The sequence below is a fragment of the Aotus nancymaae genome, unplaced genomic scaffold (genome assembly GCF_030222135.1).
Source record: "Aotus nancymaae isolate 86718 unplaced genomic scaffold, 86718_ANA_hifiasm-v0.15.2.pri h1tg000057l, whole genome shotgun sequence".
NCBI lineage: Eukaryota > Metazoa > Chordata > Mammalia > Primates > Aotidae > Aotus > Aotus nancymaae.
The window spans coordinates 27,988,842-28,004,235 of record NW_026988471.1 but is presented as its reverse complement, the minus strand read 5'-3'; the positions used below and the strand labels follow the sequence as shown (position 1 = coordinate 28,004,235).

At 54.3% G+C, this 15,394-nt stretch overlaps 1 protein-coding gene across 1 annotated transcript in view; it reads right to left on the bottom strand.

Annotated features, from left to right (window-relative positions):
* Positions 1-15,394, bottom strand: part of TOGARAM2 (TOG array regulator of axonemal microtubules 2) — a 67,070-nt gene that overhangs the window by 33,190 nt on the left and 18,486 nt on the right. Inside the window, exons 4-10 of the mRNA XM_012475469.2 lie at positions 14,282-14,569; positions 12,983-13,194; positions 12,081-12,262; positions 8,364-8,410; positions 5,320-5,486; positions 2,567-2,717; positions 1,608-1,772 (exon numbers count right to left, since the gene is read on the bottom strand). Coding sequence (XP_012330892.2) covers positions 1,608-1,772; positions 2,567-2,717; positions 5,320-5,486; positions 8,364-8,410; positions 12,081-12,262; positions 12,983-13,194; positions 14,282-14,569 — 1,212 coding nt within the window. The remainder of the gene's footprint in view (positions 1-1,607; positions 1,773-2,566; positions 2,718-5,319; positions 5,487-8,363; positions 8,411-12,080; positions 12,263-12,982; positions 13,195-14,281; positions 14,570-15,394) is intronic.

Below are 15,394 nucleotides of genomic sequence, written 5' to 3'. Positions count from 1 at the left end.
AAGGGACAACAGACTGGGTCAAGCGTCACTAACCAAAGTGTCAGTCTAGTGATCTTTAGATGGTGGCGCTATGGGGCACCACGACCTTGAGTGACCTTGGGTGGCCTTTGCGTCACTGGGTCTAATCCCAGCACTTTGGGAGGCCAAGGTAGGCAAACCACTTGAGGTTGGGAGTTCGAGACCAGCCTGGCCAACATGGTGAAACCCTGTCTCTACTAAAAATGCAAAAATTAGTCAGGCCGTGGTAGCATGCACCTGTAGTCCCAGCTACTCAGGAGGCTGAGGCAAGAGAATCGCTTGAACCCAGGAGGCAGAGGTTGCAGTGAGCAGAGATCATACCATTGCACTCCAGCCTGGGCAACAGAGTGAGACTCTGTCTTAAAAAAAAAAAATTTTTTTAAAAAGTGGGTTGGGTTAGACAGAACAATAGTTCGTATCAATCATATCATTCAATTACCACTTTCATGGTTTTTTGCCATATCTCTCAATAGCCTATCCTTTTATTTACATTGTATTTTTCTTCATATCACACCACTTTCAAATCCTAAATAATTTAATTTTAAAGGGAACTTTAAAATTAACTACCATAAACTAACATTGTTTGTCACAGAATAAGATAAATATTTACAACGAAAGTAAAACAATGTTAAAAACTCTAGCTAAAAAATTACAGCCAGCCTCTGATATCTTTGAGCCTGAAAGAGGATCTCCTTGTTTAAAAGGAGAGGTGCTACCGTCATTGTAAGTTTCCTGAGGCCTCCCAGAAGCAGAAGCCACTATGGTTTCTGTACAGCCTGTGGAACCATGAACAAATTAAACCTCTTCTCTTTATAAAAAATTAAAAATAAGAAGAGAGGTGCTAAAGACTAGCACCAAATTCAGACTTTCTACTTGAGGACAGAAAGAGAATTGAAAAGGGAGATGAGCTGGTGTTATTTATAGAATGGAATTGTGCTCTAGTCTACGATCATTTACCATCACATCCCACACGTAAAGAAACTCCGAACCAAGCTGTTTTTAAGTTTTTTTCAGTAGCAAAATCTTTCCAAATGAAATGTCACATGAATGCCCAGTATATAATAGAGTGAGGCAAAACAGAAGCTCCTCTGGTAGAATGGGGACAGAGTGTCCCCTTGTCCTGGGCACGATGCCCGAGGTGCCCTGGTAGAAGCTCTGGACCCTCTGATTCCCATCTGCAGCCAGTGCTGCCCAGCCCTGACATTTTACAAAGCAACAGGAAAGAAACCGAGTTCCTCCCCAACCCTCTCGTCCTCTTCCTGGTGTTCTCAGCTACTTCCCTACGTGCTGTTACCTCACTTCTTTGGCCCTGCTGCGCTGGTCACTCCTCCAGGACATGTCACACAGGCTGGGCACGTCACAGCTCCAGGTATGAGATCCTGGGTCCCCCAGCCCAGCCCATAGACAATCATGAGTCCCCGACACTGTTTCTCCCTCTGGTAAGGCGACCACCACCCCAGGCTGCCTCCTGGTCTAACATGGACAAGGGGCAGAAGCGAAGCCACCAAGGTCACCTTTGCCAGGCCTCAGGGCATCCCGAGGCAGCATGGGCAGAGGGACGCATTCGCCTGCCGGTCAGGCCTGCCCACCTGAGGCATGGCGGGCAAAGTGGGGCTCCTGCTTGCTGACAGGGATGCTGGGCAGGGAGGCCCGGCTGGCCCGCTTCCTCAGGATGATGCCGACATCGTTTCTGCGTGGGCTGCTCAGCCTAGTGGGCATAGACAGGGTCCCGCTGCCCCGAAGGGGAAGGAGGCCTGTGGACACAGAGGAAGTCCGAGAACTGAGCGGGCCTGTTTCCCCCAGCCTCAACGCCCTCCTTTGAAAGTGGGCCCATGTCTGGGCATGCTGGCTCATACCAGTACCCCCAACATGTTGGGAGGCCAAGGTAGGAGGATGGCTTGAAGCCAGGAGTTCAAGACAAGCCCGGGCAACATAGCGAGACCCCCATCCCTACAGAAAATTTATAAGAAATTAGGCAGGCACAGTAGCACACATCTATAGTTCCCACTAATTGGGAGGCTGAGGCAGGAGGATCCCTTGAGCCCAAAAGTTTGAGGCTGAGGTGAGCACGTCACTGCCCTTTAGCCTGGGCCACAGAGCGAGGCCCCATCTCTAAATAAATACATAAGTAATGAATTAAAAATTTAAAAAAGAAGGTTGGGCAAGGTGGCTCATGCCTGTAATCCCAGCACTTTGGAAGGCCAAGGCGGGCAGATCACGAGGTCAAGAGATCGAGACCAACCTGGCCAACATGGTGAAACCCCATCTCTACTAAAAAAATATAAATATTAGCTGGGCGTGGTGGCATGTGCCTGTAGTCCCAGCTACTCGGGAGGCTGAGGCAGGAGAATTGCTTGAACCTGGGAGGCGGAGGTTGCAGTGAGCCGAGATCGCGCCACTGCACTCCAGGCTGGCACCTGGTGACAGAGCAAGACTCTGTCTCAAAAAAAAAAATTTTTTTTTAAAGAAAATGGGTCCCTCAGCAGGCTATGAGAGAGTGGCCTCAGCTCCCCCAGCCTGAGCAAAACCTGCACCAGGCACCCAGTACCTTCCTTCACGAAGGCTCTCCGGGAGCCCACGCCCTGGGGAGTGAGCTCCCGCTCCGTCCTGGGCTCCTCCGGCCTCCGGAGCAGCTCCATCTCCTTCATCTGCTTCAGCCGCATCTTCTCCCGGGCAGACTTAGAGATGGTGACTTGGATCTGGCACAAGGTCAAGGCAAACTCTATTAACCTCCATTCATTCAATCATCAACATGCAATCATCGAACATGTGTCTCCTGTGTGCCAACAGCTGTCCTGGAAGTGAACAAAACAGACAACTCCCTGTACCCCAAGAGCTTTGTGGTGTGGGGGAGACACAATAAACAGCCCGATTGCTGATATCAGGCAGTATGTGCTGAAGGAAAAGTAAGGAGACAGAGATGACAGCGGCTTTTAGCCTCGAAGGCCCTGAGGGACTCCCCGAGGAGGTGAAGCTTAAGTGGAGACAGAAATGAAGGGAGGAGGTCTTCCCCACAGATTTCCAAGAGAGAAGGGTTGGAAGCAGAGGGAGTGAATGCAGAAGCTCTGAGGCCGGGTTGTGCTTGGCTGGTTGGGGACAGTGTAGGGGACACTGGCTGAGCTCTCTGAGTCAGAGAAGTGACAGGACACAAGATGGGGCAGGGGGCAGGATCCATAGCACGCGGGCCATGAAAGGGACTGGGCTTCTCCTCTGAAGGACACAGGAAGCCGTTTAAGGTTTTGAGCAGAGGAATGAGCAGAGGAATGACATGATCTGACTTCCGCTGGCAGCGGCTGTCTCTACGTGTTGTTTTTTATAAACTTTTATTTTGAAATAGTTTAAGACGCAAGAACAACTCGTAAGTTGTCAAAATAGAACCAAGACTTCCTGTGTTCCCTTCACCCTTCTCCAATGATAATATCTTCCACATCCACAGAATGTTCTAATGTCTGTTTCTCTAAGGCTCATGCAGGCTGCTGCAGGGGAAGGGTCTGGAGCTGGCTCACACTGGGAGCAGGAAGAGTGGTTAGGAGGCAGCTGAACATCCAAGCAAGAGGTGGCAAGGCCTGGACGGCCATGGGGGTGGTGGGATGGGCAGATTCTGGACATGCTTCTAAGGTGCAGCTCACTCTCTTCACTGATATGTGAAGTGCAGGGCAAGAGAGGAAGAGAGGAGCCAAGGACGCCCAAGATGGTTGGCCTGAGCCACTGGAAGGCTGGAGTTGAGTGGGTCTCTGGGGAGAGAGGAGGTTTTATGAGGAGAGTGTTCAAGGGTTCAGTTTTAGACACAGTCAGCTGGAAGTATAATTAGGCATTTAAGCAGACATATCGAGTAGCAGCTAAATATGTGAGTCTGGAGGTCAGGGGAAGGTCTAGGCTGCAAGGGAGATGTGGAGTCCTCCGCATAGAGATTACAGTACTGAATTCCTGGACTGAACGAGGACCTAGCGGGTCAGTATAAATAGCCGAGAGGCCAGAGGGCTGAGCGCTGGGGGAGTGTCAGCATCCAGAGTTGGGGAGATGAGGAGGAGGCAGCAAAGAAGGGCTGGGAAGGAGCTGCCTTTCACATAGGCAGGACCAAGAAAGAGCCACCCCTCACCTCCATCCCTGGCTGGAGAATTCAAGGATGAGACACAAGTCGTGTCCAAAGCTGTGATGGGGTCAAGGTAGAAGAGGACTAACTGTGGCTGCATTTGGGAAGGTCACTGGTGACCCCAATGTGGGCAGTTTCAGTGGGGGTTGTGCACTGATGCCTGTCGGGAGTGGACTCAGGAGAGAAGAGACACAGCAATCATTTTATTTTGGCTTTGTTTTGCTTTCTTAAAATGAAAGAGGTCACAGAGAGCTAGTATGCTAACAGCAATGCTCCCGCTTCAAGAATATTGTTGATGCCAGAGAGGGAACAGTGTTGGAGCTGAAGGATTGGATGGATTGGGCAGAACGACAGGAGATGCTGGTGACCAAGGGGATGCATGAAATGGAGACCATCGTGGGGGCCACACTTTAGAATGCCAAGGCCTGTGACGTGGCCATGGGTGGGAGGTGGCACATACAAGTGGGGTGGAGGATAAGCTCGTTTTGCTAAACTGAATCATTGTTTTGTTTCATGTTCTGTGGCCCTCTCTAGAGTGGGAGGGCTGTGGTGATGACTTCACACAGTCACCATGGAATCCCAGTCTCTAGTAGACACTGTGCCCCCAGGAGGCCCTCAGGATATGCTTATGGACCTGGAAGGTTCTCTGTTTCAAAGAATGAGCACAGGTTCCTCACTACAGTGACCCCAAGCTTCACTAAATTCATTCCGACCAGGGAAGAGACACACCTCCCAAGGTCACCTGAGAAGTCCGGGGTATTCGCCAGCCTGGGGAGCGCAGCCCTTGGCTGACCAGCCTTGAATCAGCTGCCTCTCAGTTGCTATCTTGGGTGTCAGTTCAAACCACGCAGCGCGGTTCACCTAAGGCCTTCCGCTCTCTCCCCCACATCTGGCTTCCTCCTGAGCCCTGTGCAACCTCCCCATCCTTCTTCCTGCCTGCCTCCCACCCTCAGTGACCCTCTGTAGTCTTCCCTGCACCTAGTTCCCCACCCCTCTTCTGACCCCCATCCTTTCTCTTCCTTTCTTCAGTGCTCACCCCAACCCCCGTCTGCAGGTTCTGGCCGTTAGTCCTTGGGTGGCTGCCTCCGGCTCTCCTTGCTCTGCTCTGCAGCTGGTCCCACCCTTGAATACTTCAGGCCCTTGCTTGCCTTCAGGCAGCCTGTGGTCCCCTCCAGCCCCACTTCCTCCTCCTCCTGCTCCCCACGTACCTTGCTGCTGATCTCCTTCTGGTCCTCTTCTTTCAGTGGAGGCTGGGCTTCTTTGGCATGGCCGAAGGAGAAGGCTGTCAGCGTGGGAGCAGACTGAGAAAAAGGCAGGGCCAGTTTCTCAGCAGCGGCAGGCCTGTTTCTGCTGGGTGAGGCCAAAGGTTTTGGCTCTGAGGGGTTGAGAAAAGGGGTGGAGCTAAAGACACCCAGGCCCCTCCTGAGTTTGCTGACCCTGTGGCTGGCTTAACTCTACTGCTAAGCCCCGCACCCTCAATTCTTCCTCGATGGAGCAAGACTCAGGTTAGTTTTACTGTACAGGGCAGCACTTGCAGGCACAGAGCAGGCTGCCTGCGGACCAGCGTCACTCTTCATTCATTCATTGATTCATTGATTCATTCACTGCACACTTTATTCCAAGATAGGTGCAGAGGTGGGGAGGTTGGGCAGGAAACAGGGCCAGCTGTGTTATCCAGGAGATGCAAGACATTTCCTGAGAATGTAAGTGTAACTGTCCTGGGAGGTATGTACTACAGGAAAAGAAGAAACAAAATGGGCCCATTGACCCTTTCATATGACCATGGGCTTGCCTGAAATCACGGCGCAGCATGAAAGGGCAGAGTTGCCAGGGCCAGAGAACTAACACTAGTCCAGTCCCATTTCACAGTCAGGAAAGCTGAGAGCAGGTGTGAAGCTTAATAGTAGATGTCATCTGGACTGGATTGCCTACAGAGCTGGTCAAGTATTGTTTCTGGGTGTGTCTGTGAAGGTGTTGCCCGAGGAGACTGACATTTGAGTCAGTGGACTGGGAGAGGAGGAACCACCCTCAATGTGGGTGGGTACCGTCCAGTCAGCTGCTGGCTATCATCGCAGCTAGAACAAAGCAGGTGGAAGAAGGTGGGATCACCTTACTGCCGGTCTGCTGGCTGCCTGCTTTCTCCCCTGCTGGATGCTTCTTTCTACTTCTCCTGCCCTTGAACATCAGGCTCCAGGTTCTTGGGCCTTTGGACTCTGGGACTTGCACCAGTGGCTTGCCAGGGGCTCTTGAACCTTTGGTCACAGACTGAAGCCTGCACTGTTGGCTTCCCTGGTTTGAAGCTTTCGAACTTGAACTGAGCCACTACCAGCCTCTCTCTTCCCCAGCCTGCAGATGGCCTATCGTGGGACTTCACCTTGCAATCGTGTGAGCCAATTCTCCCTAATAAACTCCCTATGTAGAGACATACAGCCTACTAGTTCTGTCCCCCTGGAGAACCTAATATAGCCAGGAACCTTTGAATGCTCTTGGGATGGATAAAATACCCATTCACTTCTACTCAGTGGCATCAAATCCACAGTATTGCTTTGTCATTCATATTTTCCCCATCAGTAGATTTTAAAGGTACATTTCTCATTATGAAGGCAGGGTCCAAATAGGTCCATTCATTCACTTTCTGCCACTCACAGGGTTTGGAGCTCACCATCCTTGGGTGAACCTGAAAGTCAGGGGTCTGCTGAGATGGGGCCACCACCTGAGGCTGCCTGTGGCTGGAAAAGGCATCTTACGTCTCGGGCCCCTGCAGCGCTCCCAGGTCACCCCGGTCCTCTGCCCAGCCCATGTCTTCTGCAAAGGATTCCTCTGCTTGGTGCAGGGAAAAGGATCAAGGGCCAAGCGGGAAGAGGGGCTTTGAAGCCTCGTCTGCCCAGAGGTAAGAGGCAGGGCAGAGGGCACGGATGGTAGGTGCCACCTGGCCAAGGCAAGGACTGCAGGAAGGCCGCAGACGTAGGGGGAACTTCCCAGCTTCAGACAAGACCCTGTGAGCCTCTACCATGTGCTAAGCATATCCCTCCTAGAGGGCAGTGTCAGCCCCAGCTGCCAGCCGGAGAGCAGAGAGCCCTTTAAGGACTTAGCTATTTTGCATGTCACTTCTTCACCTGCACCCCAAAGGGATGCCCTGGAAAGCCTTGTCTGAGCAGCCTGCCCCTGCCACAGGCCCCTAGTGACCTGGTTTTCAAGCAGCAAGCTGGAGAGCCAGGGAAGGAAGTGGTTACTGACTGGGGTCTCCTGGCCCAACCCCCACACCAGCATTCTCTGGGTTAGCTCTTAAGGTCACTCAGGGTGCCAGTGCATTTCGCCACAGACTGCCTGAGTTCACCCTGCTGCAGCCTGGCCCGGGAGCAGGGACGAAGCAGCTGCCACAGAGGTTTCTGTGCCAGGTCCAGCTTTGTGTCTTGATCCCAGCGTCTCTTGGGCAACAGCCTCCCCACTTCGCCAACTGTCCCACCAGCTGAGCTGATTAGCAGAGTGACCTGCCAGGAAGCTGGTCCTGGGGAGGCCACCCCTCCTGCCAGGCAGCAGAGTGGCTGCCTCCAAACTCCTCCCTACCGTGGCCTGGGTTCAGGGTGTTCTGCTCCCCAACCCTGCAGCAGAGGCTCAGCCTCCATCCACTCATCCTGCCTCCCCATAGAGTTCAATCAAGGAAGGATCCCTCCTCCCTCTTTAAAGGCCTCCTACTCTGCCCCGTCCCCTCTCCTCGCCTCAGTCCTGTGTTGGCCTATTCCCTGACAGCTAGAGCTCCGGGGCCGGCTGGCTGAGGTCTGCGGGCTCTGGTTTACCCTCTCATGCTCTCAGTGAGGAATACTCTCCCTACTTGCTTAACACATCGCAAGGGGCAGCTGCTTGATGTGTCAGGACCCCAGCTGTGGAGCTATGGGAGCCTGACTGCCAACCTGACGGGGCTTGGCAACCAGAGAAAACATCCTGCTCATGGAGTCTCCGTGTGCCAGCTCGTCTGTCATGCACGGCCAGCACTGTCTCTCTCATTGGGACCACGTCGAGCTGCACAAGCTGGGGTACGTCATGCCAATAAATGTCGCTTCTCTTCCACACCTCGGGAGGGCCCGCTGCCACCCTCCGGTTAGACTCCGGTGACTTCAGCTTCCTGCTGTGAAATGAGGGGCCCAGACACCAGAGCTCTCAGATCTCTTCTGGCCCCATTCTGTTTCCAGGACCCAGTCCAAGAATGCAGAGAGTCAAATAACAAAGGGAGGCGTGCAGGGAAAATACGTACCCAGAGATGCAGGAGTCTTCTCCCGAGGCCCATTCTCCCCAGCCAATCTTAAAAGAATGGGGGAAAGAAAAGCATCATGAGGAACGGCCAGCCAGAGACACTGCTGGGGGAGCCCAGGGTGGCTCCAGGATGGGGCAGCGGCCGAAATGGGGGACAGAGGGGAGGGTGCTGTTGTCCCTGCAGAGGCTTTTGGCCCAGGATTCAAGCTGCAGGAGATACAGCTCCCTCCACAAACACAAGGGCAGGCTGACCGCCAGGCCAGGCTCAGCCCTATTTCCTGGCAATGAGCTTGTTTCCAGCAAGCTCATTCATTCCCCAGGAGGCCGACACCCACATGGAAGCTGCTGTCTTAAAGGAAGCCCCCGCCCTCCCACTGCGCTGCATTGGCCTGTGGGACCTGAGAGCAGCTGCAGCAGACAAGGGTGAAGGGCCTCAGCTCAGACAGCACTGAGCGCAAGTTCTCCAAGCTGCCCCAAGCCCTTGAGAGCTTAGTGACCCCAAAATAGTCCTCCTCCTCATGATTGTAATTCGTATTCCCCCATCTTTCATCCCCCAGGGCCTGGGGGTTTGACCCCCTTTGCTGTGGCAGGAAGTCACCACTGCTTTGTACCAGAAGCTCAATCCCAAACACCCACAGGAAGGAAAGACAGTGGCATCCCTGGCACTGGTTTTGTAATTTCTTAAGTTAGAAGCACCATTTACTTATTCAACAGATATTTTCTGAAAACCTACTATGTGTCAAGCACCATTCTAGACACTGGGAATAAATCGTCAATAAGACATGACACTCCCTGACCTCTAGGAGCTCAGGTTCCCATGGAGACCAGCCATGCAGCATCCCACATGTCTTTCCCTTCTCAGCTGACATCAGGACCACTGTGGGGCTGACAGAGTGACAAGCTACAGCAACAGGACAGGAACGCAACATCCCATGCTCTGGCCTGAGAGAATCACAGTCCAGGCAGGGCCAGAGGAGGGGTGAGAGAATAGCCCACCCCAGTGCCTGCCTTGATCCAAGGGAACCCTGATCCTAGGGGATTGTGGCAATCAGGGGACCCTGGGTCCCCAGGAGGAGCAGAGCTTTTATCAGGGCCTAGATCAGCCAGGACTCAGCATTGTCTCTGGGGCCAGGCCCAGACTCTTGGGTCTGGACCCACAGGGAGGGCTTGTATGGGCTGGAGATAGTAAGTGAATGCCCCAGGGCCCCCCTGACCTGAGGAGCCCACCTGCTAGGCCTTTGCCAGTGTAACCCACCACTGCCCAACCACTGTCCAACGGCACTAATAGGATTGGTGGCAGGAGGGGAAGAGAAGCGGAGGGTCAAAGTCCCCACGGTTGCCCTTGGCTTCTATGAGCTCATGGAGGTCCCAGGCTGCCTGAGGCCAAAAACCCTGATGCCGACCCCTTTCTCAGGCCCGGCCTCATCCTGCTCATGCCTAGGCTTTGCCCCTGGGGCTCTGAGCTGCAGCCTGCCACCTCCACCCCCTCAACCCACCCCCGACCCCAGCTCTGAGCAAGGGATTTGGCCTCAGAGGACTTGACTCACTTCTCTCGAGCTGTGAAACTGAAGGACGCCTCTTGCCCTCCCCTTCTCTAGAGACCCCTCACCAGAAAGGGCTGAGGCCAAAACAGGCCATGCCCATCAGAGCTTCTGCCTTCCTGGACGTGGCAGCCCAGCCCTGCCCTCTGCAAACCTCACAGAAAACCCGCCACCACTCAGGCTCCTCCCCAGGCCTCAAGGAGGTGGGCGGGGCAGAGGCAGCAAACCCCTGTTTCCACCAAGAGCCCCTCCCTGCTCCAGGCCAAACATCTAAGCATGTCCAATGGCCTCAGCACTGTCCCCAGCACCTGCCTCTTCTCCCCATCCATCCCCAACCCGTCTCCAGGACGGGTACCGGTATCTGTTCAGTGGCTGAAGCCAGGAACTCCAGCGTGGCCTCAGCTCCTCCATTTTCTGCCCACATCCAGCCTGTGGCTTAGCCCTGCCAGTCATCCCGCCCCGCCCCTGCCTCTGCATTCTCACCCCACACACTCCTTGCCTCTCCCCCAATCAGGCACCCTTTGCCTTCTCCCCTGATTTCTGCAGCAGCCCCACCTCCATCTACATGGTCCATGCCATTCCGAGGTTGCCAACGTGGCCTTTCTAAGTCAGAGCAGACGCCACTTTCACACCCGAAAGCCTTTGGTGCCACCTCTTCACAGCAGGATGAAGTTCCCTCTTCTCAGTTGGCACACAGGCCCTTCACCCCCACCCCGTGGGCTGTCCCACATGAATGCAGGGGCTCGCTCCTCCTCCTGTCTCTCCCTCTTCCACCTCCATCTCCATCTTGCAAGTGTGCCCTCACCCTTTTCTGAAAAGTCTGACTGGTGTGATTCAGATCTCTTTTTCCTGGGTCACCACCTGACAGGCGGCCTTAGCCTATGCACCCACCTCTTTGGACTTCACCTTGATGATTTCCTGGGACGTATCTCTCGTGAGCTCCTGGACCACACAGATGGTGGCCTATTTGTCTTTGTCTTCATAGCGCCTGGCACATAGTAGGTGCTTAACAGCTACTATGTAGGTGAGTACATGGACGGGTGGATGAGTAAAATGGTAATAGATCCTCTGTCCCCTCCATTGGCTAGAGAACCCCACAGAGTCAACAAAGAGAAATCCATGTCACAACCAGACAGGAAAGGACAGATATTTATTATGGAGCTAATCCATGCCAGGTACCAAGCCTGGCCCCATGGAAGCCACAGAGGTTTTTGACGTATGGCCCCTGCCCTGTGGTGCTCCAAGTTAAAGAACAGAATGAGGTTTAAATAAAATAGGCTGGGTTGGGCACAGTGGCTCACACCTGTAATCCCAGCACTTTGGGAGACTGAGGTGGACAGATCACCTGAGGTCAGAAGTTCGACACCAGCCTGGCCAACATGAAGAAAACCCATCTCTACTAAAAATATAAAAATTAGCAGGGCCTGGTGGTGAGAGCCTGTAGTCCCAGCTACTCAGGAGGCTGAGGCAGGAGAATCACTTGCAGAGGTTGAAGTGAGCCGAGATCGCGCCACTGCACTCCAGCCTGGGTAACAGAGTAAGACTCTGTCTCAAAAAAAAAAAAAAAATAGGCTAGGTGTGGTGGCTCATGCCTGTAATCCCAGCACTTTGGGAGGCTGAGGTGGGTGGATCACCTGAGATCAGGAGTTTGAGACCAGCCTGCCCAACATGGTGAAACCCTGTCTCTACTAAGAATACAAAAATTAGCTGGGCATGGTGGCACATGCCTGTAATCCCAGCTACTTGGGAGGCCAAGAATTGCTTGAACCTGGGAGGCAGAGGTTGCAGTGAGCCGAGATTGTGCCACTGCACTCCAGCCTGGGCAACAGAGCAAGACTCTGTCTCAAAAAACATATACATAAAATAAAATAATTAGTGTTCTATTCATTACTCCAGCAACTGCATCCACTAAGGTACTGGGAGAAGACAGAGGCTGGAGATATTGTTGGTCATGCCATTGACCCAGTGTGCTGGAGCTGAGAGGCAGAGACGCCCTGGCAACCATGCTGTGGCCTCCCTAGGTCTGTGGCTTATGGGTGGAACACTCGGCCCTTTCCCTGCCTGGTGCCCCAAGAACCCTGCCCCAGCACGGGGGGTTGGCCATGAGGAGCCCCAGTGGATCTTAGGGGGACAGAGGGAGAGAAGTCAGCAAGGAAGGCTTGACTTAGCGCTCCTACCGCGTGCGTGGGGCCCTCCGGCCTGCAAGGTCACCCTGGCCTGGAGGCAATGGGCTGGGAAGGGAGCCAGGCACATGGGAGGGGGTCGTCCTGGCCTTCAGGATGGGTAGGATCACGACACCTCCCAGGGACTTCCGCACCTTCTCATCATTGCAGTGCAGGTATTGCCCGGAGATCTGCACCTGGGAGCAGAGGCGAGACAGGGGTCTGGGCTATGGAAACATCCCACGCTGAATGCTCACCTCCCACGCACCTCACACAGTGTGGTGCCTGCTCTCTCTTTTCAGCCATTCATCCCGGGGACCCCCAGAAGGCTGACTCCTTCCTTACCACTCCTGGTGAGGAGACTGGCAAGCCCTTTTGGGACTGTTATCATTTGTTTTTCTGTTCTCATTTCAGAAAAATCCTAGAACATCAGAGCTAGAAGGACCTTCAAACCTCTATTTTCATAGATGTGCAAACTGGGGCCCAAAGAGGCGTGTGACTTACCCAGGGTCACACAGCCAGTGAGGACCAGAGCAGACACCAAGGCCCGAATCCCTAGCCCAGCATTCTTTGTCATACTCTTGCTTAAAATGGAGAGGGCCAGAAAGCAGGAGGAATCCTGGAACATTTAGACCACAGAAGGCCTAAGGGACCACCAATTCTAGGATAAAGGTCACGCAGCCTCGGCCACCGTCCCCCAGACCCCCTAGGCCAGCTATGGCTGTTTGCAATGCTGTGGGAGAAGATGAAATGAGAGCCTTGAGCCTCTCTCAGTGCTGCCCCTATCCTCAGTGCAGACCTCGAGATACCTCTAGGGCTGCTCAGGGCATGGAGTCAGGGGCTGGTGGAGGCTAGAAAGGCAGCACAAGGTAGGGCAAGAAGCTGAGGACAGACTCACAGCAGTGGAACCACCTCACCTCCTGAGCACCGGGTCGCAACTCGTAAGGACCCTGAATGCTCCCCAGAGGGTCCAGGCCCTTCTCTTTGGCTCTGCTGGCCTCAGGGGTGGTGGGGATGCTCTGGATGGGAGGCATCGGCCTAGGTAACCTCAGCAGCCTCTGCGAGGTGGCTCGGGGGATGGTGCTCCGCAGGAGAACTCCTTGGGGGCCTCCCCCTGGATCCAGAGAGGCTGTACAGAGATGCAGATGGGAAGTCAGTTAGTCCCAGAAGAACAGGGGACGGAGGGGGAATTCGGACCCCAGCAACAGGGCCTTCTGCACTGGGAAGGCCTGGGATGGCAAGGAGAGAGGGCGGATCTGCCCCCAGCCCCAGGCCCCCTGGTAGACTGAGCAAGCAGCCGCTTCTGAGTGTCCGTACCATTCCAGAAAGTACCCATCCAAGTTATGTGTTTAGAATTCAGAGGCAGCATGGGAAGGAAGGGTAATAAAGGCAGTGCTAGATGAGGAGGGAGCACAGCAGGTCCTGGCCATGGGGAGAAGCCGTGTGACCTCGGGCCAGCCACTGTCTCTCTGACCCCCATGGACGTTTCTGTGAAATGGGGTGATTCAATGAGAGCACTTCTAGAAGGCCAGGATCTCTGGCCCCAGCTGAAAGAAGATTCAGGTTTTAAATAGTCACAAAAGTAAAGATATAAATGTAAACCATGAAAAGCACTGAAGGAAAAAATGATAGGGCATTATTGGAGAGCATCCTAAGGGCAAATTCACATTGGAGAGTCAAGGAGGGCTCTCTGAGGAGAGCTTTGAAGCCAAGAAGGGAGGCTGGGTGGGGATTTTCAGAGTGGGAAATGGAGGAGGGATGGGGGAGGAGCAGCAGCTCTAAACCTCAGGCAGGAAAGAGCCCAGAAGCCCCAAGCTCTGGACGGCAGAGACCAAAGGCAGAGAGTGACACTGTCAGTGGTGAGGCCAGGGCCGGAGGGAACATTTGGGGTCTTAGTCCAAACACATCCAAAATCCACTGGCTGGTTTTGGTGGAAATGAGAACATTTGTTTAAAAGGATCCTTCTGGAGCAAGAGTAGAAGGAGCGAGGAAAGAATGAAGAGGCGAGTTGGGAAGCACTGCAGGGCCCGGGAGGGAGGCCGTGCTCCAAGGAGGTCACTGAGGCCATAGAGAGGGTACCTGGCAGGTTCCCACTGACCACCCCCAGTGGATCCCAGCATGCCACCTGGATGCCTGCTGACCCTCACAGCCCTGGTGGCCTGGGCCCCCTGACCCAGAAGTGGGTGGGTCAGGGGTGGGTAGGGGCCAGTGCTTACCTCGAGAAGATGCTGCCAAGCCCTCTGAGAGCCTCCTTTTCTTAAGCTTGTCCTTAATCTGGGTGGTGTCCCTGGCCACGCTGTTGGCCTCTGACTCCAGAGAAGGGAGGAGTACCAGGGGCTGGGCCCCCAAAGACAAGGCCCCGACATTCCTGGGGTGACCATTCCTGGACTGCCAGCCCTTGGAAGGGGCATCCAGCTTGAGGCCACCCAGCTCTCCGTGTCCACTCAGGAGCTGTGACGGTTCCTCATTGTTCAGCAGAGTGCTGGGCTCAGGCTGGAGGGAACCTGAGGGGACAGAGGTGTGAATGGCCTCGCACGCAGTACCCAGGGTGGCACCAGGCACAGCAGGCTCCTTGCCATTGCTTCCTTTAAACAGGCAGACACTTGCCCAGTGAGACTCAGTCAGTGTTTCAGTCACACCTGAGGGCGGGTCATTCATTCGACAGCGTCTCTGAAGCACCTAACCTTCACAAGCCCCATGCCACGAGGTGCTCAGGACAAAAGGGGGATTCAGCCTGCAGTCCTATCGCAGCGCAGATGAGAGGCCATGAATAAATAGGTCATCCGCCCAGGGACCACCACCCACCAATCTCCAGGGTCCAACAAAGTCATCAGATCCCCAAGCATGGAGCTATGCCAAGCACAACCCGCAAGGAGGAGCCCAGGCGTCTCAGAGCAAACCACCCCCACCCCCAGCAGACACACCAGACCGGAGAGAAACAAAACGCTCTGCACATTTAGAGGAGGGAAGAGACTCTAGAAGACCTTCAGGAAGAAGTGCTCTTCACCTGGGCCCTGGGGGAGCCCTGGAGCAGAAAGGGGTAGAGAAGGCATTCAGACAGGCGGGCTCTCAGAAGCTCAGCCACATCCCAGCCCCTCTGGAGATCCAGGCCGCAGCTGCTGGACAAGTGGCAGAGACGCTGAGTGGGCATCTTGAGACGGGCCCCCTCCCCATTACCACCCTCAGTACTGAGTGCACTCCCAGCGTCCAGGTGCATGCAAGGGCCCTGCTCCCTATTCCTACGGGTCTCCCTCTACATACCTCCAACCTCTGAAGCATGGTGTTGAAGGAACCTGCCTAAAATCAATGGGCATTTTCAGCAGGAGTCA